The sequence below is a fragment of the Ursus maritimus genome, unplaced genomic scaffold (assembly GCF_017311325.1).
Source record: "Ursus maritimus isolate PB19 unplaced genomic scaffold, ASM1731132v1 scaffold_2, whole genome shotgun sequence".
NCBI classification, from domain to species: Eukaryota; Metazoa; Chordata; class Mammalia; order Carnivora; family Ursidae; genus Ursus; species Ursus maritimus.
Genome location: NW_024424452.1, coordinates 86,157,112 through 86,178,661, shown reverse-complemented (window position 1 = coordinate 86,178,661; position 21,550 = coordinate 86,157,112). Strand labels below are relative to the sequence as shown.

The window sequence follows — 21,550 nt, the reverse complement described above, 5'->3', positions numbered from 1 at the left end:
GACAATACAACCACAGCCGCCAGTTGCCATGGCATCTGCTTATCCAATCCGATTGGTTTTCTTTCTCTTCCTCCCTGGGCTCCACCCCATCCCCTTCAACAGTCTCCAGGCTTGCAGGAGGAAAGGCCCCAGAAAGGGGGAGGGGGTCCTTAGCGTCACTCTCGGGGGCGCGAGGGTAGACTAGAGTTGAGGTACTGGCGGGCGGAACTGTAGGAGGAAGGGGCAGCGTTTCCGGTAGGGAAGAGTGGAGGAGTGGAAAGAGGAAGAGAGAAATCGGGTGGAGTGGAAAGACGGGGGAAGACTTTGAGTGTAACTCCTGGTTGATTTGGGCTCGATGTTCCCGGTGAGGCTGGGGTTACCCCCTCGCGCGGGAGAGGGGTGGATTGGCCGGAAGCCGCCAAACGCCTCCAGCAGGTCGCTCAAAAGCCGCACAGGGTCCTCACAGTTAGCCGATCCCAAGAGGGAGCGCTACAGAGAGGCAGAAGTCACCCGGAGGGACGGGCGCCACTGAAATCTCGCGAGAGGGACCCCCACTTCCTTCCTCTGCTTCGCCCTCCCCTTTCCCCCCGCCCCCTTCCCGTCTCCCTCCCCCTCCCCCCTCCCGGGTCGGAGTGTCCCTGCGCCCCACGGGCCAGAGCAGCAGCGAGAGCAGCTTTCCCCGCTCCCTCCCCCTCGCCTCACTCACCCCCACCCCCCCGCCGAGCGAGGAGGAGCCGGAGGAGAGGAAGATGGCGGCGGCCGCCAGCACCCGCGGGGCCGCGGGGCCGCTTCGAGGAGCCTGAGAGACCCACAGAGGCTTCGCGGGAAGACGCGGCGGCGGAGGATGAGCCTGCAGAGCGCGCAGTATCTCCGGTGAGTGCAGAGGTCGGCCCCGTACGTGGGGGGCGCTGGTCGAGGGTTGGGCACGGAGCAACAGACACAGAGGTGGTGTGTCGGGGTGGCGGGGGAGTTGCTGTGTCCTCTCTTTCCCCGGCAGGGAGGCGGGGGCTGCGAGGGGATCCGCGGGAGGGGGCGGGGCGGGCACACTCACGGGTGTCTAGCCCCCGCGGGCTGGGCTGAGTTCCAGCGTAGCCAGCTAGTCTTGGTGCCGGGAAGGAGGTTAGGGAAGCGTGAGAATGTGTGTGCGCGCGCGCCCCCGGGGTCGCAGGCTCGCTGGCGAGGAGGGGGGGCGGCGGCGGCGACCCGAGTAGAGGTGGGTGTGGAGTCTGATCCCAGTGGGTGGGGGTAACGTTGTGTGGTGTGGGATGGGTTGGGGCGATGCATGGGGAGAGGACGAGGTGGAAGTCTGCACACCTGGGGGAGGGGGGCGAGGAGGAAGGACTAGAGGAGAGGGAGACCGCTGGAAACCCGAGTTTGTTCTTTATTCTTGGGTTGAAAGTGCTGAGGAATCATGTCATCTGTAGTTAGTTGGCTGGATGGGGGTGGGAGCAAAAAGAGGGGGGAATGGATGAGGAAGTGAGGAAAGAGGGAGGTACTGTGGACGGTGTTGGGTTCCCCAGAAGAAACTGAGTTAGAATTAGTGTAGTCGGAAGATACCATTCTGAGAGTCGTGTGCATTCATTAAGAGTGGTGTAAGGAACTTGTATGTCGGAGGTAGAGTGACGCATGGGTACAGAGCGTGTGCGAGTATGTGATGTGTGTCTGGGGTGGTGTAAAGGGAGCGACTGATAAACATTTTAGGAAGGGTAAGATAGATACGTTGGAACCAAGTATGTGATGGTGAGAGCATACTGGATGGAAAGACACCAGCGATTGTGCAGCCAGGAAGGTTCCATGGAAGCAGAATAAGAGCTTCAAGGTAGAGGTAAAAGAGGGTCAAAATCTTGATGGCAGAGAAATATTGTTAGAGCCTGAGATTAATTGGAGAGTTGCTGCTTTTTAGAAAAGGGGAAGGAAGATCTTAAAACGGATCCTTTTTGTCTTTCAGGAGCAGAACTAAGGCAGGCTTATGGGAAGATCTCTTAAAAAAAATGGTTTCATACCTTGTAGAGGAGGGAATTGGATGGGGTAGAAGTCGGAAATGAGCAGAAAAATCACTTTAGCTGTTTAGTGAAGTGAAAGTATTGATGTGTGTTTGGCTTTCTATATGCATATTACAAGAGAAGGTAGGTAGTAAGTGATATAGGAGAGTGACTGTTCTACTTATGAAAAAGTAGTAATAATTTCATTAAGCAGAGTGTGGAAAGGAGAGAGTGATGAGATCTTTGAATTATGGTTGAATGCCTAATTTAACAGTGACAGGATCTACACAACATGTGTGTTCAATGACTATAGGGTAGTCCTTTTTCTCCACTATTCCCTTTTAATTGTTTAACATATCAGATGAACTTAATAAATACAACTGTGGGAAAGATCTATGTTAGAGATTGTAGAGGGGGGTTATGGGAACCGTTAGGATAGTACTTAATTTTAAGGTATTTGCATTTAGTGTATTAGGCAAGTAAATCAATAATAGCACACAGTAAACTGTCAAAAAGATGCCAAGTGTTATAAGAGTCCAAAGGCAGAAGATTACCTGAGCAATTGGGGGAAATCAGGAAAAACTTCCTTTGTTCATTTGCTCATTCATACACTCATGATTCATCAGTCATTTTGTTGAACACCTATACGGGAGGCATTGTCCCAACTGCTGAGAATAGAAAAGAACTCCACCCTCTCCTTACAGAGTTTACAGTTTGTTAGTTTTCAAGGAGAAAGTGGCACTTATTATGGGCCTTAAGAATAAGCAAAATTCTGACAGATGTGGATTGAGAATGGGGAATCCAATGGAAGGAAACAGCAGAGATATGAATATAGGAAGGTTTGGGGCCAGGGAAGGTGTTTAGTCTAGTTTAAACAAGAATATAGGGTGATGCAGCTGGAAAAACTTATATAGATTTTTTTATAGATGAAGTTCAACCCCTTCCTTTTACAGATGAGTGAAGTATAGCACAAGGAAGTAAAAATTGTTGAGGACCATATGGCTGGTATGTGAAAGCTCTGTAGGTCTTCTAACTGCGTTATTAGCCATACTGTGTGACATGTCTGGGTTCAACCGTTCTTTCCACAAATACATATTGAGAGCTAAGTATATACCAGTCACTCTTGTAGGGGCTGAGGATACAATGGTGAACAAAAGAGTAAACATAGGAAGACATATTCTGGTAGAATTATGCAATCAATAAACATATGAACAGATAAGTTTGTCAGGTGGTGACAAGAACTAGGAGGAAAAGGCAAGTTATGGATATCTTGTTTTGTATAGACAGGGTGTTCAAGGAAAGCCTGTTAGGTAAGGTGCCCGTATTTGAGAGGGTCTTGAATCATGAACTATAGTTTATAGTTAAATGGATGAACAGTGGAGAATCTGAGATGCTTTGTTTAGAAGATCATTCACATGTTCATAGATAGGTATTAGGGAGATGAATCTGTGTAATATAATAATGGGCAGTTAGGACCAGAAGTAAGATGGTAGAATAGAAAGGTATGAAAAGCAGACTGGGAGAGAGGTGATAATTTCAGTGGGAAGATCAGTTGGCTTTGAGAGGCTTCTGTGTTAATGTGTTTTATATTTTGTGAAATCAGCATGATAGGGAAGACTTATCCTTAAGTTGTAGAATCACTGGTAGATCATTTGAGATGATTTGAGTTCTTTGAAGAAAGGAGAGAAGAATAAGAATGAACACCATGTTTAAATAATTTATATTTTCCAGCTAAAGTTGAGTAAGCAAAATTGAACAGGCATAGGACCTGGGGTCCTTTAAGGATTCCTGGGAGCCAGTCTTTTCTCGGTCTTGCATGTCTATTCTAAGTAAATAAAGCAAGTCTTAGGGCTAATAGTAGTCTGGGACTTAGAGAGGAAGGGGTAAAGGGGTAATAAAGACTTGCACCAGTCCAAATTTCCCTTTTCCTCTTCAGATAATCATTCTATTTAAAGTCGGTTGTGAGGAGGCTAGAGAATGTCTTCAGGGAAGCATCATGTTCACTTTCTTTTCTTTGTTGGAAACCGAACCTTTGGTTGTCAGACAACTTGGGAAGGATGCTAGGTATTGCTGAACAAGTGTGGTTGGGGGTACAGCAATTATTCTTTGTGACCTTGACTTTCGGGGGAGTTTTGTTGCCTACCTTTCTCAGTGGTATAAGACCATGACTGGGCAATTTTTAAACTGCATAGCTACAGATCTTTCCTTATGTAGAGGAAAATTAGCTTTGTGTCAGCTGAATTAATTTGTTGGAGTAAATGAGCTGGGGTGTCTGGCATTGAAATGGTGGGGTGGTGGCAAACCAGGGAGTAAGATGGCAGTTTCAGAAGAGTGAGATATGAGGTTATGAAGTAAAAAGCATCAATAAGATGAAGATAGAGGGAATTCAAAATCAAGTGGACTGAAATAGTCTTGAAGTTGTAGAAATAGAGCAGAGATGAAAAAAAAACCTGTCTTCTGCTTGGGAAAGAAGGTGACGTTCTAGGCACGACAGGATGATGGACATTTTTTTGTTGTTGTTGGAAGAGAAGTGTCTTTAAAAAAATTTTTTTTGAGAAGTGTCATTTTTTGAAATAGCAGATGGACAAGACTCCTATCCAAATGAATAAATTAAGAATAAATTCCTACATTTTATAAAAATAAGAAATGGTCTTGGGGCATCTGGGTGGCTCAGTGGTTAAGCGTAAGCCTTTGGCTCAGGTCGTGATCCCAGGGTCCTGGGATCGAGCCCCGCATCAGGCTCCCTGCTCTGCTGGGAGCCTGCTTCTTCCTCTCCCTCTCCCCCTGCTTGTGTTCCCTCTCTCGCTGGCTGTCTCTCTGTCAAATAAATAAATAAAATCTTTGAAAAAAAAAAAAAAAAAGAAATGGTCTTAACTATGAGGGTCCTAGACTGAATATCCTTAGAAATGTATTACTCAGAGTGAAGAAAAATTCAGTGTTTTCTCTTTCGATTTATGACAAAATGGAAAGATCTTAAAGACTTTGACACCTCAAGTAGAAGAAAAGGGTATATTGACTATTGTTCATTTAATAAAGGTGGGAGAAGGGTAAGGATAATCCATGGGTGAAATAGTAGGTGATGTATATCATGCTTTAAAACAATAGTATTTTAGGGAGTAGGAATATGGGAATTAACATATCAAAGTTGGAAAAACAGGCATGGGAAAAGTCTTGAAGTACCATACAGGGAAGACATCATCAAAGTTGTTTGGAAAGTTGAGAAAATAGAATAATCATAGCCAGAGGGAATACCAAATAGGTCAAGTCTTGTTATAAAAGGTGGCACAGGTGCCACTGAATGACATCCGCTGCTGTTGTGGGAGGCAGCAGTTGGTACTGTGTAGTCCCTCTGACTTTTCTCCTTTCCTTCCCTCCCTGTTCTTGTCTTTTTGCTTTAATTTCATTCTGTGCTCTAGGTTTTTCAGGGAGATCCACCTAAAGTTGATCCCTGGTATTACACACCTTTAAGAGAAACTTCTACAAATTGTTTTGTTAGAATTTTTTTTTTCGTGATACTTCGGTTAACAAAGAGCTGCATTCCAGTGGCACACTTCTTTGTCAGAAACTTTGTTGCCAGAGGTAGAAATAATGTAACAGCCACAGGGTGGTTTTCCGAGACAGCAGAAAAATGGTTATCATTTATATACTAATTAAAATATCTAGTAAGTTGTTAAGATAAAATGTGTCACTGTAAATCTTGGGACACAGGGAGATAAAAGGTGGGGAGATGTGGCTGGATAAAGTAGCAAGCAGAGCCTTTTATCCTAGCCTGGGGAGAGGAGCAAAGAAGTTAGTGGGAGCAGTTTGGGAGGAATAGGTATACTAAATAGGTTCTGGAAGATTCTGGTAATTCTGGGCTGGGCATTCACTGTGTCTAGAAACTTCAAGAAATCCTATAGCATAATATGAAATCACACACACACACACACACACACACACACACACACAGAGGAATCCTGTAGCACATGCTGATTCTAATTCACGTGGTCAAAAAGTCTCCCCTACCCCCTGCCCCTGCACAGGATTTAAAATCAAATAGCTTTGGTCCCAGACAATCAGCCAAACATGACTGATTTACCAAACATGGTAAAATTGTTGGGAAAAAAATGACTCTCTCTTGAGGCTTATAACTGTTTTTTTTGTTATAATGGTTTTAATAGCATTTTACCTGCTTGAATATTGACTGGCTAAATTGTTTTGGCAGTTAATTTCTGCTTCCTTTGTGGTTTCAGTTGGATTCAAAATGTATACTTCCTGTCCTAGACTATGTTTCATTGCTTTCTAACAGCTGCTGTGTTCTACCTTCCTGGTAGATGAAACAACTGCTGAGCTTTTGTTTTGTTTTTTTAAGGTGCTCTAGTAAGATCTGGACTCACTAGTGCAGCAAGTTTCTCGAGGCAATTTTGGGGTAGAGTGTGGTTCAGACTTTAAAAGGGCTAGTTTGTTTTTTGGTGGAGTAATATTGTTTGCAGCCTCCAGCTGCATCTCTAATCCTATCTAGCCTCTCAGATTTTTGGTTCTAGTGGCATGAATGAGGACCTGAAAGTTTAGGTGGGTTCATTTACCTGATTAATCTTGTTCAGAGAATAAATTATTAAGCACATGTCTTTTGGATAGTGGCTTGGTCATCTGTATGTGGTGGTATTTGGCAGGTGGTCATCACATGTTGTCGTTCAAGTTTATAATCAAGATGTATTTTAATGTAGTTGTTGAATTGTTGTGGATGGACTTAACAGTGGTCTAGGAGATTGTAACTAAGAAGGGCTAATCAGCAGTTACAGGAATATACAGGGACGGAGTTTTGGCAAACATGTCACAAGGTAAGTGAGAACTTGTAACCAACTCCTTTCTTGTTAACATGTAAGTGGAGCTCCTTAGGAATGTTGTTTTCACTCCCTTAGACCCAATTTTTAGTCAGTAGGAAGAGTAGATGTTTAAGAAAACTTTAGCAGTCTCAAGTAGACTAGGTAGCAGCTTTGTTTTTCTTCTTTGCTTCATTTAGAACAGGATTTCATAACCGTGGCACTTAACTGACATTTTTTTTTTTTAAAGATTTTATTTATTTATTTGAGAGAGCACGAGAGGGGGGGAGGGTCAGAGAGAGAAGCAGACTCCCCACTGAGCGGGGAGCCTGATGTGGGACTCAATCCCGGGACTACAGGATCATGACCTGAGCCCAAGGTAGCTGCTTAACCAACTGAGCCACCCAGGCGCCCTTAACTGACATTTTGGATCAGACGGTTCTTTGCTGTGGAGGCAGTCCTGTGCATCATAGGATGTTTAGTAGCATCCTTTGCCTCTACCCACTAAATGACAGTATCATTCACTTCCATTTGTGTCAACCAGAAATACTTCCACACATATCCACTATCAGTTGAGAAGAAAAAAAAAGGTATATATATATATAGAGAGAGAGAGAGAGAGGAAGGTTATATCATATATGCACAGCATAAATTCTTTTTCTTATTTTCTCCTTCTTCAAGCCATAGATTACTTCTTAGGCTTCTCTTAACTGTTTTCTCTTAGGTGTAATAGACTAGTTACCATATTTAGACTTGGTGAAAACTTGTACATATTTTAAATGTATTTTTTAAAGTCTGTTTCATTTTATTGGCAGTTAATACTATGTTCAGAGCACAATTATAGGGGCTTTGCCTGTGGGAAGCTCAAAGATACTGGAGAAAGACATTTAATAATAATAACAGATAAACCAGAAAGTGCTATGGTAGAGAAACAGGTACTATGTAAATATAGGGAAGAAGAACTTTATTTCAACAGAAGTGAAGGTGGGGTGAAGAAGGTATCTTGGAGGAGGTGAGATTTGATTTGGGTTTTGAAAAACGGATGAGACTTTTAAAAGTGAATATTAGGAAAATTGATGTCATAGGAAGGAGGAACATCTCATAGCTCCTTTACTCCAAATAAATTTTTAAGCATTTCATTTACTCTCATTTAATATATGACATTAGTATTCTAACCAGGCCTTTCTAACTTTTTCTTAGGTAAGATAGTTACGGACCAAGAAGTAGAGATGTGTAAGTGGTGGTTCTGAACACATGATGGCTGGTGTAGACGGTGGAAGGGGAAAGCCAATTTGGTTAGAGTCCTGAAGGATCCCTTCTCCTGTGCACTTGATCATATACCATTTTTCCAGAACCTTATTTCAGTTCTTTTGTCTCCCCTCTTTTAGTTTATTTTTTTATTATTTTAGTCTATTTAAATATTCCCCTTAATAGTATTTTGTGGACCACTCTCAGTTTTCTCTTAAAAATCCTTTCCTGTTCCTGTTTTCCCTTTAGATTCTGTCCTTCCTTACCAAAATTTCTTATGGCTAACAATTTCAAGTTTGCCCTGTAGTTTTTTACTTTTATTTGTCATCTGCTTTTCCTTAATACTTTAAAATCCAGCTATTTTTCTTTAGCACCTCATTGGAATTGGTATTTCCAGAGGTGCCAAAGAACTAACGGCCAGATTCATCCACTGATTGTTTTTCTTTCTCACTTATATTGACACTTTTGTTTTCCTTTTTCTCTTTCTGTGTCCCTCTCATATGCATCCATTCATCCCTCCCGCAAGTAAACATTCAGTTTGGGCCAAGGTATATATCCCAGGTCCCTGGGGACAAAAAGAGGATCTATTGTCAAATAGTTTTAGCAGGCCCTACAAACAAGTACATAATTATCACATAGTTCATAGATGCTGTGGCTTATACACAGGGGCCTTAGGGAAGTTCTTGAAGTCTGTTGTTTTTAGCGCTGAGATTCCATGATTCTGAATATCCTGCCTTTTATTTTATTTTGTTTTCCTGGTTTGCCTTGCCCTATCAGTGGCAAAAAGAAACGCATAGCCCTGTTCCTCTTTTTTCTCTTCTTTTAATGTTTCTTTTCCTCAGATACCACATCCACTTGCTGTCACCACATCATCATTGTTTAAAATCTATCAAATGTTTATTTAGTACAAATCATTGTGTTAGGTCCTGGGGAGACACATGTATTAGATATCATGTCTCCATTTAGAGAATTTATAAACTATTTAATGAAATAGGCATAAAATACAATAATACATAATAAAGTACAGTTGAGTATACTAGTTTAGAGCGTGGTCTCTGGGGCAGAACTGCCTGGATTCAAATCACAGCTCTACCACTTACTGGCTGTGTGACCTTGGACAAGCTCCTTAAGCTTTCTGTACCACAGTTTCCAGATATGAAAAGTGGTGATGATAATAATCTTTATCTTACAGAGCTATAATGATCAAGTGAGTTAACTTGCAAAGTACTTGGTATGGTTCTGGCACATAGTAAGCACTATGTAAGCTTTAGTTATAGATAGTGCCTGAAAATTAGCCTCTGGTAATGACTAATCTGGTAATTTTGCATATCTACCTTCTGGACATTACTAATTTTAGAAGTCTTTTTGTCATAGCAAGCTCAGCACTCTTAAAGGTAAACTGGTAATTCTCACTCTTCTCACCCTATCCCTCATGTTTCCTTGTTTTGCTCTTTGGTGCTGCCACTCCCCATCCTCCCATCCAGGTTTAAACTCTTGCAGTCATTTTTGTGTTCTCCCAGTGTCCTCAGACTGTTCTACACCTGAACCGCTTTTGGAAATGATGCCTTCCTGTTGCCTCTTCTTTCTCATGTCTGGGACTATCAGCTTTATGGCCCTGCTGTTGAAATAGTCTTCTACCTGATATCTTGCCTACAACTCTTGCAAGTAGCAAGAAAGTGTTGACTGTGGGGTTTTAAACATTGCCCACTAGTCTCTGTTTTTCAACTGACAACATCTCTGGGTCTTGATTTCTTTCTTGTTAAAATGGAACATTGACCTCATAAAATCATTGTCAGTGTTAAACAAAATAATAAAGGTTTACATATGTTTAGCAAATTTTGGTTCTCTTTCACACTCCACCTGTCCCCCTGCCAGTTGATCTTTTATATTGCTCCTGGGGTAATATTCCTGCAAAGCATGTGTAAGTTGATTTACCTTGCTTAAACTCCTTAGTCTGGCATTTTGGGCCTTCCATGAAATGACCTTTATATACCTCTGCACATGGTATCTTGTTAGGTTTTCGTAAGAACTCACAGTGCCAGCCAGAGTATACTCATTGCCTCCTAAACATGGTTTATCCATTCCTGCTTTAATCTCTCTTCCCAGGCCATTTCCCTGTAGGAAGTACCATCCTGCACTATTTTAACTTAAGCTTCACCTTCTCTGTGAAGACTTTACTCTGGTGATTTCTTTTTTTTTTTTTTTTTTAAGATTTTATTTATTTATTTGACAGAGAGACAGCCAGTGAGAGAGGGAACACAAGCAGGGGGAGTGGGAGAGGAAGAAGCAGGCTCCCAGCGGAGGAGCCTGATGTGGGGCTCGATCCCAAAACGCCAGGATCACGCCCTGAGCCGAAGGCAGACGCTTAAGGACTGCGCCACCCAGGCGCCCCTACTCTGGTGATTTCTGCATTCTTTGAACTTTGTAGTATTTCCTGTCTCTTAGTCATGTGGTATGTATAATTTCTTAAATTTGTAAAGGTCTCTTTTTTATATAAGTGAATTATCTTTGCAGCTAGACTGAGTATGATAGAGACCATGTCTCAGCATTTTTAAGTATACAGTGTACATAATGAGTGTTGAATAAAGTTTTCGTGTGTTTTTGTTTTTTTTTTTGCAAAACATTTATGGAATGCTTATGGATGCCAGTGCTAGGCCCTGAGAATATAAGAATGAATGAACTGATTTTTGTTCCTTAGGATAGTGGTCTCCTGGGCGAGATGGATGTTACACAGATATTTCCATATAATGTAGTAAATACTATATTAAATATTTTCAAGGATGCTAGAGTATACTGAGGGAAGTGGAGGTTTTATTGCTGGGGGAGTTCAGAGAAAGCTTCCAAAGTTGAGTCTCTGAGCTCAGTCTTAAAGGATGAGTAGGATTAATGAGGTGAAGAAAGAAGTGAAAAATGTAGTAGGCAGAGGAACAAAATGAGTAAGTAAATGCCTGGGGGTAGTGTGTTTGAGAACTCTAAAAAGTTTGGTATTAGAAATGTTTGAGAGTTTGGTGATGTAAACACCATGATCAGATCAGACTGTCAGTCAGTTATGGTATATAAGTTACAGAGATTGTTATTAGCCCTATCTCATTCAGCTTTTGTTTGGGAGTCTAAGGTTCTTTTTCAACAAATCTGGTTATTAATCTTATCGGAGCAATTTAGATTTGAATGGCTGATGTTTGTTGTATACATTCCTACTAGAATGGGAAGACACAAGAAAGATACTTATATAATGCCTACAGCCCTTCCTTTGAGATACATAAAGATTTGCATTTCCTTTCCTTGGCTTTGAAAGAACTTCATCTTAGGTAAAAATTAGTTATTTGGAACATTATTAAATTATTATGTAGGAGGTGAAAGTTTTAGTGAATACATGTAATTCTGAAAATAACTATGTTGATAGGACTGATTTTCTAGAGTCTTTACCTCTTGAGTCCAAACATGGAATAGGGGTGGAGATGAGGGAAGAAAGGGGAAGAAAACCAGAACCTTAAATTAGTGAAGTCCCTTTGGATTCAACTTGTTCAAGTCTTTCATAAGGAAAACAAAACATTTTATAATGATTAATATTTTGTTCTCATAGTTCTTGATGGCATTTTTCTTTCTGTAATTTCTGTCTTAATTGAGAAGCATGGTTCTAAAATCTATTATATTTCAAGAACTGCTGTATTTAATGTATTAATATTCTCAGTCTGTTTCCTGAAACTCCATGGGTTCACTGAACACATAAGTTGAGTACTTCTTCCTTCCTTCCTCTTCCCAAAACCCTAGCATTTCAGTGCTGTAAATTGGGACACAGTATATTAAAATGTGTTTTACTAATACTATCTCTTAGAAAGGTTATGAATTATTATTTAGTTTTTTTATTTGGTGAGATATTATGCTGTGATGAGTTATCGGTAGAAAGATAATCAGAGTAAAATGCAATTAGAAGATGATATTCAGGGGCGCCTGGGTAGCGCAGTGGTTAAGCGTTTGCCTTCGGCTCAGGGCGTGATCCTGGCCTTCCGGGATCGAGTCCCACATGGGGCTCCTCCGCTGGGAGCCTGCTTCTTCCTCTCCCACTCCCCTGCTGTGTTCCCTCTCTCGCTGGCTGTCTCTCTGTCACATAAATAAATAAAATCTTAAAAAAAAAGATGATATTCAAAGAAGAAATTAGTTAAAATGTATGCTTATTTGAAAATTTTTTTATTGCTCGTGGGAAAAGATAAAAAGCATAGTGTTAAAAGAACCATCACAGGATGAATTTGAATATAAAAAGTGCATCCACAAAATTTTGTGCACGTGCACATGTATAGTTTGTATGAGATATTTTAAAGTGAAATTTTTATATTTTAATATCTAATTCTGTAATATACGTATTTCTTAAACTCTCCTTATTTTAAATAATTAAGATAATATGTTTTACTGAAATAATCGTTACTTTTGCTTTTTGTTTTTTAATGGAAAAAGGTCAGAACATTTTAAGAAGCATAACTCAAATACGGCATGTTGGTCGTAGATTCTGGTTTATAATAGGAAAGGATAAGTAAATGTTAATAGATTAATTGCTTTCTAATTTAAAAAATTTTATTGGTTAGGTTGTTTATAACTCATACTCAGGGGTCTTCTTAGTATCCTAAGAAAGCGGGCTAGTGTTGAATGAGCAAAGCCTTTAAATTAAGACTGGCCTAATTTGTGTTTAGATTGTCCTGAGTTCAGATCCTGGCTCTGCTGCAGATGGCAGTATAACCTTGAACCTCTCCGGTTTTAGTTTTCTATTCTGTATTTTCCTTTCTATAAAATGACAATGATAGAATTCTTAGGAGAATTACATGAGAAAATGTGTATATAAAACAGCATAGTAAAGAGCCTAATTATGCATTGTATTCATTTTCTGCATTTCTGAATGTCTCAATATTTAACTTATAAACTTGCTAAGGTAGTTTTTGAATTGGGCAGGAGCAAATTGTGTCTTACTGGCTATAGAGTGGTTGAGTGATCTTTATTGTGAAGTGGGCTACTTTATTTCTCAAGGATACTTAAATTTTATTAGTGTTTTATACTTATGTAATTGTCTTCTTAAGCCATTGTATACAATAACTTTGTATAACTCGCTCGATTGGCATATTGTAGAGAAGGAAAACAATACTTAAGTTACCTAATTAGTGGCAGAGTTGGGATTGGCCTTAATCTGCTCCCTCTTTGTCCACTGCACATAGTTGGGCAGTGCTCTTAAAAGTGAAGTTTCTCTTTTGATGTCTGTGTTTGCCATCAATGCTGTCAAATGGTGTAATGTAGGTAATTTAGATGGCTCACAATTAGTGGTTGCAAATTCACATATTAAAAAGCATATTTCCTAAGTTACTTTAATTTTTAAAAATTTCAAATGGTAACATAAATTTGATTCTTGCCACTTTTAGTATCCAGGTTTAAAGTACTTGTTTGAAATGGTAAAAAACAAACCCCAGAAAACTGTAAGAATGATCCTGTGACCGTGAAAGAGAGTGCAAATCATTTCTGGGACAACAGGCATAAACCTGGACTGTTCCAGGCTTACAGGAGTATATGGGTATCCTACCATCCAGAGTTGTGTCGCCTTCCAGTTATTTTTTATATGTATGGTAACATATTCACACACTCATATATTTGTGTGTATGTATATTCTTTTAATAAGTGGGACTGGACTATATCATCTGTTCTTGTGATCTGGCTTTTTTTTTCCACTTAACATTTTATTAAAGACATGTTTGTCTTTGGAAACATCATCATTGGAAACATCAGCGTACTGTTCTGTTGTATGGGAACACCATAGTTTTCTAAACTGATTTCCTGAAAGTGAACATTTGTGTTATTTCCAGTACTTTATTATTTTGAAAAGTGTTATAATGAACATCTTTGTACACACATATCCTTGTGTACGCTTATTTGAGTGACAGGGTATGCACATTTAAAAATAAATTTGTTAGGTGTAGTAGGCAGAATAGCACCCCCCACCTTGACTCCCAGAATATGTCTACATCCTGATTCCTGGAGTCTGTGAATATGTTATGTTAACATGGCAAGGGGGAAGTTACGGTTTCTGATCAGCTGCGTTGAGAGTGAAGAGATTATCGTGGATTATTTGGTGGGCCCAATGTAATCACAAGGACCCTGTAAATATGGAAAAGGAAGATAGAAGGATGGACTGGAGAGAGCATTCTGCTGGTATGGAAGGGGGTCACAAACCAAGGGATGCAGGCAGCCTTAAGAACTAGGTAAAGCCCAAACCTTAGAATCTCCAGAAAGCAACACCGTTGTGCTGACATCTTGATTTTAGCCTACCGGGACCCATTTAGACCTCTGACTTTCAGACCGGTAAGATAATATTTTGTGTCGTTTTAAGCCACTAAATTTGTGGTAATTTATTACAGCAACAAAAGGGAACTAATAATACATAGTAGATATACCAGAAAGTTCATACTGCGTATGCCCACCCTAATAGTGTTTAAAAGTACCTGTTTTCTTGTATCCACACCAGTACTGAAGGTCTCCTGCATCTCTTTCTCTTTTTTTTTCTGAAGCAGACTCTTTGATGTCTTTATTTGTGTTACACATGAGCAAATCTGTCCAATGCTCTAGTGTTTCCAGAGTGCATTCCACTGAACATGAATTGTCTAGGAAATTTATAGGTGTTAGGATTCTCAGTGTTTCCAAGGCAAAATAAATTTAGAAATACTGAGTTACACTGGATTCTTTATATGGAAAACAGTTATTTCATGGGATTTACCTTATCGATGTGTTACTTTCCTTTTAAAAGTAGTGCTGTGTTATCAGAAAGTTTAGCGTGATATTCCACATGAGAGCATTGGCCAAATATGGCACTGAAAAGTATAGTGGTTTCAGAGCATGACCTTAGTTTTCCAACAGCCCTGGGTTTGACTACTGGATGTATGATCTCGGATAAGTTACCTGACCTTTTTTGATTCCAGTGTTGTCAGTGGTAAAATGGGGATATGTTTCTTATGGTTTGACAAGGAATAAATGAGTTAACAGAGTAAAAGTTGATAACATGCCACCTTATTCCTAGTTTAAAAAAAAAGAAAGAAATGCAGTTATTGTTAGTAGTAGTAGTGTATTATTTGGTATTTAAAAACCTCACATTCTTGTGGAGCAGTTGTCCTATGTTATTGTTAATGGATTTTTTCAGTTTTTTTCTTTATTTGAACTTACTGTATATTCCAAGTTTTGGGACTATGATAGGAACACTGGATCAGGGACAATCCTATGAATACATGTTCATTTGACTTATGGCCATTTTATTTTTAATCTTTTCAGAGAACTAGGAATAGAACTTATTATAGTAATTTATCTAGATGATTGCTTTTAAGGAAATTGGGATATGAAGATGCCATGATGGGTGTTATAAACTGTCTTAAGGGAAACAATTCCAAGAACCTTAGAAGATTATTCTATCTGTCACATCATTTCCAGTAGAAGGCAAATTTGTTTTCTGAGAGGCGTTGTGACTTAGGTTAAGAGTATATGTGGAGAAAAGGCAGGACATAGGCTAAAGAGGTGGTCAGGTAAAAGTTATCAAATTCAGTGCAATTCGAATTTATTCTGAAAGCTGAGGCAAGTCATAGAATGATTTTAAACAGGAAAATGGTAGTATCAGAGGAAGACAGACCACATTAGTGAGTTGGAAGATGTGATTAATTAGGAGGGTCTAGGTGAGAAACAGAGCTAGACAGAGTGACTAAATGTTTTTTTTTTTTTTTTTAAGATTTTATTTATTTATTTGACGGAGAGAGAGACACCCAGTGAAAGAGGGAACACAAGCAGGGGGAGTGGGAGAGGAAGGAGCAGGCTCCAAGTGGAGGAGCCTGATGTGGGGCTCGATCCCAGAACGCCGGGATCACGCCCTGAGATGAAGGCAGACGCCCAACGACTCAGCCACCCAGGCGCCCCTAAATGTCGTTCTTATTTTATCTTTATACAAGATCCTGTTGAAATAGGTGCTTTTCTTGATAAGACATGAGTTACTTTTCTTTGGGATTAGACCCTATTGTGGACATAATATCTTTCTTTATGTTACTTGGTTCAGATCCCCAGATTCCCAAGTGAGGCAAGATGAAAATGAGAGAACAATTTAGAACCTGGGAATGGTGGCCATGCACTGTAAAGTGAGTTTGAAAATGATATAATGTGATACGAAGCTAATAAAATAACCTTCAAGTTTTCTACTTTCCCACATATTACCTCCACTGTTTCTTCATATGTGAAGTGACAGTCTTTCCACTATTTTTGGCAGCTGCTATGAAGCTACAAGCGATGGCAGTGCTCAAAACTGTGTCACCATAAGTAATTTTGTCTCATTTTTAATACAAATTGGCTTTCTTTTGTGTGAGGTTTTACTTGTTTTTGTGCTGCAGTTGGGATGTGTGCAGTATATTCTGATTTTTGTGGCCATACAAGTATACTTTTTAATATAAATATTTGTGAAACTTTGATAGGGAATCTTGAGTTAATAGTCCTTATATTGAAATTGTTTTGGCATGTTAACGATTTTATTTTTTATTTTATGACTTTATTAAAGAATAATTTTAGGAATGATTTGATCTGTTTATTGTTTGAATGGCTTCTTAATGTTTGTGCTCTAGACCCTCTGCTCTATGAGTCTTTGCTTAGGCAATGCTAACATAACTTGTTTTTTCTGTTCTAACATGGAGGTTCGCACAGAGTAGCAGTGAGGTATGATAACTTCATGGAGAGAGGCTGCTGGTTTGTGTGCTTGCAATGATTGATAAGACTACGCCAACAATTTTATTTTGTGCCAGACCCTGTTCCAAACGTTGTATATTAACTGGATCCTCACAGTACCCCTGTGAGGGGTATACTATTGACTTCATTTTATAGAAGAACAGAGAAGCAGAAATGTTAAGCCCAGTGTCATGCATAAAGTAGCTGAGCCAGGAGTCGGGCTCCAGAATGCTTTTAACCATACATCATATGGACTCTACCTCTATAGTTTTATGTTCTTATTTGCTTAGGATTGTAGGATTTTTAAATTTTATTTTTATTTATATATTTGCTATTAGATAATATATTTCTATAAAATGTTTAATATGCATAAGTATATATGTAGTATATATGATCTGAACAAACTTTTGTCATCAGTCTCAAGCTTCTTTATGCATTTATTTTTTGTAGAATAATAAGGGAGAGGGCAGGGTAGTTTTGCCAGGAAAGTTATTAAGGGAAAGAGAAGGGGGAGATTGTTTTTCTTTTATATTTGTAATAAATTAACTTAGAGTGCTTTGAACTCTCTTACTGATTACTTGGCCTGCTGTTCTTCTCTCATTGTTTTTCTTCCTGCAGCTTCTGTCTTCAGTATTGCTACTTAAATACAGTATATTTCCCAAAACCTTTGGGAATATCAAGAACTAACTACTATGGGGAAAAACAGTTCTGACCCACCTGGGCTAATAGGACAAGTGGAGAAAGACTTGCCAGTTTTATAATTTTAGTATAGAATGTTAAGATTGCCTTTTCCTTATTGCCTTGGTTGACTTATTACACAGAGGTGTACAGGTATCAGCTTCTGACATTAAGGAATAGAATTTTACATGTATGAAATTCAAATCTTAGGTAATAAGTTGCTTCAGAAGGAAAATTCAGTGTGACTTTTTAAAAGTAACAAATTATTAAAGCTTTCATACGTGGCCTGACATCTTTTAATTTATCATTTACCTGCTTAAACACATAGCTGATCCTGAGAGAGTAAGACTATGGTTAACTCTAGAAAAGCGGTAACCTTCCTCTACTTATCTCACAGTCTTAGCTTCTTTTCATGTGACTTCACATTGTCCTGAAAAGTTAATTTTTTTCCAGAAAGTCTTTCTTTGAATCATCTCAGAATTTTGTCACATAAATGACCAGATGTTTCTCTTTATTCTCAGTACTCTTTCATTGGTTACATTATTTTGTGTTTGTTCACCATTTTATTCCCCTGTTAGCATTTGAGGGGAGGGCTTTCTCAATTATCTTGGTACAACTTTATTTTATTTATTTCAGACAGCGCGCATGTGCGCGTGTGCACACACACACAAGCAGGGGAGAGGGGCAGAGGGAGACACAGACTCCCTGCTGAGCAGGGAGCCAGACATGGGGCTCCATCCCAGGACCCTGGGATCAGGGCCTGTGTGGAAGGCAGATGCTTAACTGACTGAGCTACCCAGGCGCCCCTATCTTGGTACAACTTTAGAGCAATACTGACAACCAGTAAATGTTGACCAGTAATGTATGAGATCGTATTTATTGCAAACATTTTGAAATATATTAATTTCTCAGTCAGAATGGTTGACATATCTCAGTCTTCAAGAGATGGTAAAGTCTGAATAATTAATATTCTTCTCCATTGTGATGTAAACAAAACTAGGTACACTTCACACAGACAATGAAAAGAAGCAAAAACTATGTCATTGTCTTTTTAAGAAATGCTAATGGGGGGTGCCTGGGTGGCTTAGTCGATTAAGTATCTGGCTCTTGATTTCAGCTCAGGTCATGATCTCGGGGTGGTGAGATCAAGCCCTGTTCTGGGCTCCGTGCTCAGCGAGCAGTCAGCTTGAGATTCTCTGCTTCTCTCTCTCTCTCTCTCTCTACCGCTCGCCCTACTTGAGTGTGTTCTCTCTCTCTCTCTCAAGTAAATAAATCTTAAAAAAAAAAAAAAAAGAAATGCTAGTAGATTATATAGGCTTAAGGGTGGGAGAATTAGGGGAGTATATCAGTTATGTGAGCAAGAAAAACAGCTGGCTCATTTAAGCATGAAAGGGCTAGAGACCTAGGTTCAACAGCTGCTGTAACAAATTACCATAAACTTGGTGACTTAAAACAACACAAATTATTATCTTACTGTTCTACAGGTTAAAAGTTTGAAATGGGCCCCACTAGGCTAAAATTTAGGTGTCCTTCCTTCTGAAGGTTATAGGGGAGAATCCATTTCCTTGCCTTTTCTAGCTTTTGAGGCTGCTCACATTCCTTGGTTTATGGCCCCCTTCCAACTTCAAAAACCAGTAATTCTGTCACTGTACCCTTTGCTTCCTTCATCACATCTCTTCTGACCCTCCTGCTTCTTCTCTCTTTTACTTGTAAGAATCCCTGTGATTATACTGGACACACCCAGGTAATCCAGAATAATCTCTTCTCAAAATCCTTAATCACATCTGACTTAATGTAAGTCCCTTTTACAGTGTTAGTTAATATATTTACAGGTTGTAGGGATTAGTATATGGGATTTTGGGGAGGCCATTATTCTGACTCCTATGACAGCTATATAGCCTGGAGTATACAACCTTAAAATTCAGCCTGTGAAGACACTTCTGTGTAGGACCTTGATCTCTCCATAATTTATATCCCTGACCCACACATGACATGCAGGACCACTGATAATTGGGAATTGGATTTAGTTGCTCTCACTGTCCAGGATGGATTTACCACAGTACCTGTTCTCTTACTAGCAGTCAACATGCGGTGTTGGTGTGCTCATTGATAAGTCTGATTCATCTATTTGCACCCCAGCTGCAAGGGAAGCTAGTAAATCTATAGTGGAAATTGCTTCTGCCTTATAAGTTGGGGGACTTCTTAAAAATAGGAGGGGAAATTAAGATGCCGGGCTTCAAAGAAGAATGCCAACCAGAGAGAGCGTGTAAGTACGGTGGAGAGTCATTGGTAATGGGATTCTGTTCGTTTGATAAACTCTGTACCAGAGATGCACAGATGAGTAAGAGACAGGTCTGTTTCTGTTCTGATGGCAGCCAGAACAGGAATGGAAAGCTATGTGTATGTGCCAGTACCCTAACATAAATTAGTGCTATTTCTCTCATACCCTACCTCATAAGCCAACTCGGTTTTGTGAAAACTTTTCATTTCCATTTCATTCTCTCACCTGCTTATCAAAAATTGCTGTCAGCTGTACCTTTGCCTTTTGAATAGTGGCGTGGAGGAAGGTAGGCAGGTTTTGAGGCTTTCCTTTTTCATTCCAGTACGTTATCAGTAACAATGGTATTAATGTATACGTGTGCTGTCCAAAATGGTAGCCACTAGGCATATGTAGCTGTTTAAATTTAATTTCATTTAAATGAAATAAGATTAAAAATGCAGTTTGTCAGTCATACTAACCACATGTCAAATGCTCGTGTGGCTAGTGCCTACTGAATTAGACAATTCAGGTCTATCCCAGTGGTGTGGCATGTTTATTATATGAGGGTCAATCAGAAAAAATGAATTTTGGGGGGAGGGGGCAGCAAAGCAAGGTTTATTGAGCGATAGCAAAGTGATAGTACAAAGCTCCCAAGAGGGGAGGGGACCCAAAGGGGTTGCCCAAAATGAAATGTTTAATAAGCTCTTTTTATAATACCCCTGATAAGTTTTTCTTTTTCACATAATGCTTTAGAGTTCAGAGCATCCATTCACACGTATTATATGTTTTGCTGATAATGCAAAGTGCAAAATAAACATAATTAACTCTAACTTTTCATATAGGAAATTGAAGCTCAAAGACACCAGAGGGTCAAACAGCAAAGTTAGAAGGGGTTATATTATTCTTGTGTGTGTGTATGTGTGTGATATTTAATTCTATTCAATGCAACATCAAGTGCCTAGGGTACTAAGTGCTGTGTTAATATTAGGATACTAAAAAGACTAGCTGTTCTGTCCTGGTCTGGGCCTTGTTGTCTGATTCTTGTTGCATTTTTCAGCTTGAGCTGGGTAAGGGAGGGCAAATGGAACAATGTGGGGAAGAGACCTCACACTCCTATGAATGGATCTAACTTTTCTTGGGGAGTCTTCCCCAGACTGATCCCCAGTCAGTTTCACACTCTAACCCCACTAGATTATATATGGATTTGCTTTTTGTCTCCTTCTACAATCCCTGATACAAAATGTAAATTCCTTGATAGCAGGAACCTTGTGTACTTTCTTCACTGCTATATCCCAGCTCCTAGAACAGTGTCTAAGATATAGCAGGCCCGAAATATTAAGAAATTATTGGTATAAATCGTTTTACAGCTGCTTCTATTATTATGCAAAGTGTTTGCTCTGAAGTGTTTTGGTGCTCTGGAGTTAGAAGTCTTTTTTAATATTTCTCTTTCATATTGCTAAAATAATTGATCCTCTCATGAGTGGTTTATACCTGCATAGCCCTGTATAGTAACTACTAGCTGCCTGTGGTTATTGAGCACTTGAAATGTGGCTGGTGTGACTGAGGAACTGTATTATAATTAAGGTGTTTTTTTTTTTTAGAGAGGGAGGGTGTGAGGGGACAGCCAGAGGTGGGGGCGGAGAGAGAGAGAGACAGAGACAGAATCTTAAGCATACTCCACGCCCAGCACGAGCCTAACACAATTCTCAATCTCACAACCCTGAGATCTTGACCTGAGCCCAAATCAAGAGTCAGACACTTAACTGACTGAGCCACCCAGGCATCCCTATAATTAAGGTGTTTTTTTTTTAATTAACTTAAGTTTTAAGAATTTATGCTTGATTGAGTTGTCAGAATAATTTGGGTATGTAAATCTACCT

The 21,550-nt window shown here is 39.7% G+C and overlaps 1 protein-coding gene and 1 long non-coding RNA gene across 4 annotated transcripts in view; one reads left to right on the top strand and one right to left on the bottom strand.

The window, feature by feature from the left end:
• The window catches only part of LOC121104014, a 31,606-nt gene extending 30,778 nt beyond the window's left edge, over positions 1–828 (bottom strand). The window contains exon 1 of the long non-coding RNA XR_005836391.1: positions 686–828. This is a non-coding gene — a long non-coding RNA (uncharacterized LOC121104014). The remainder of the gene's footprint in view (positions 1–685) is intronic.
• The window catches only part of SMG7 (SMG7 nonsense mediated mRNA decay factor), an 87,277-nt gene continuing 66,336 nt past the window's right edge, over positions 610–21,550 (top strand). Inside the window, exon 1 of one of the 3 annotated variants that reach the window (XM_040636298.1) lies at positions 610–852. Coding sequence is in view for 1 of the 3 variants with exons in the window: in XM_040636297.1 (XP_040492231.1) it covers positions 824–852 (29 nt within the window). In the remaining 2 variants the exon portion in view is untranslated. The remainder of the gene's footprint in view (positions 853–21,550) is intronic. The other 2 variants (XM_040636297.1, XM_040636296.1) reach the window with 2 other exon arrangements.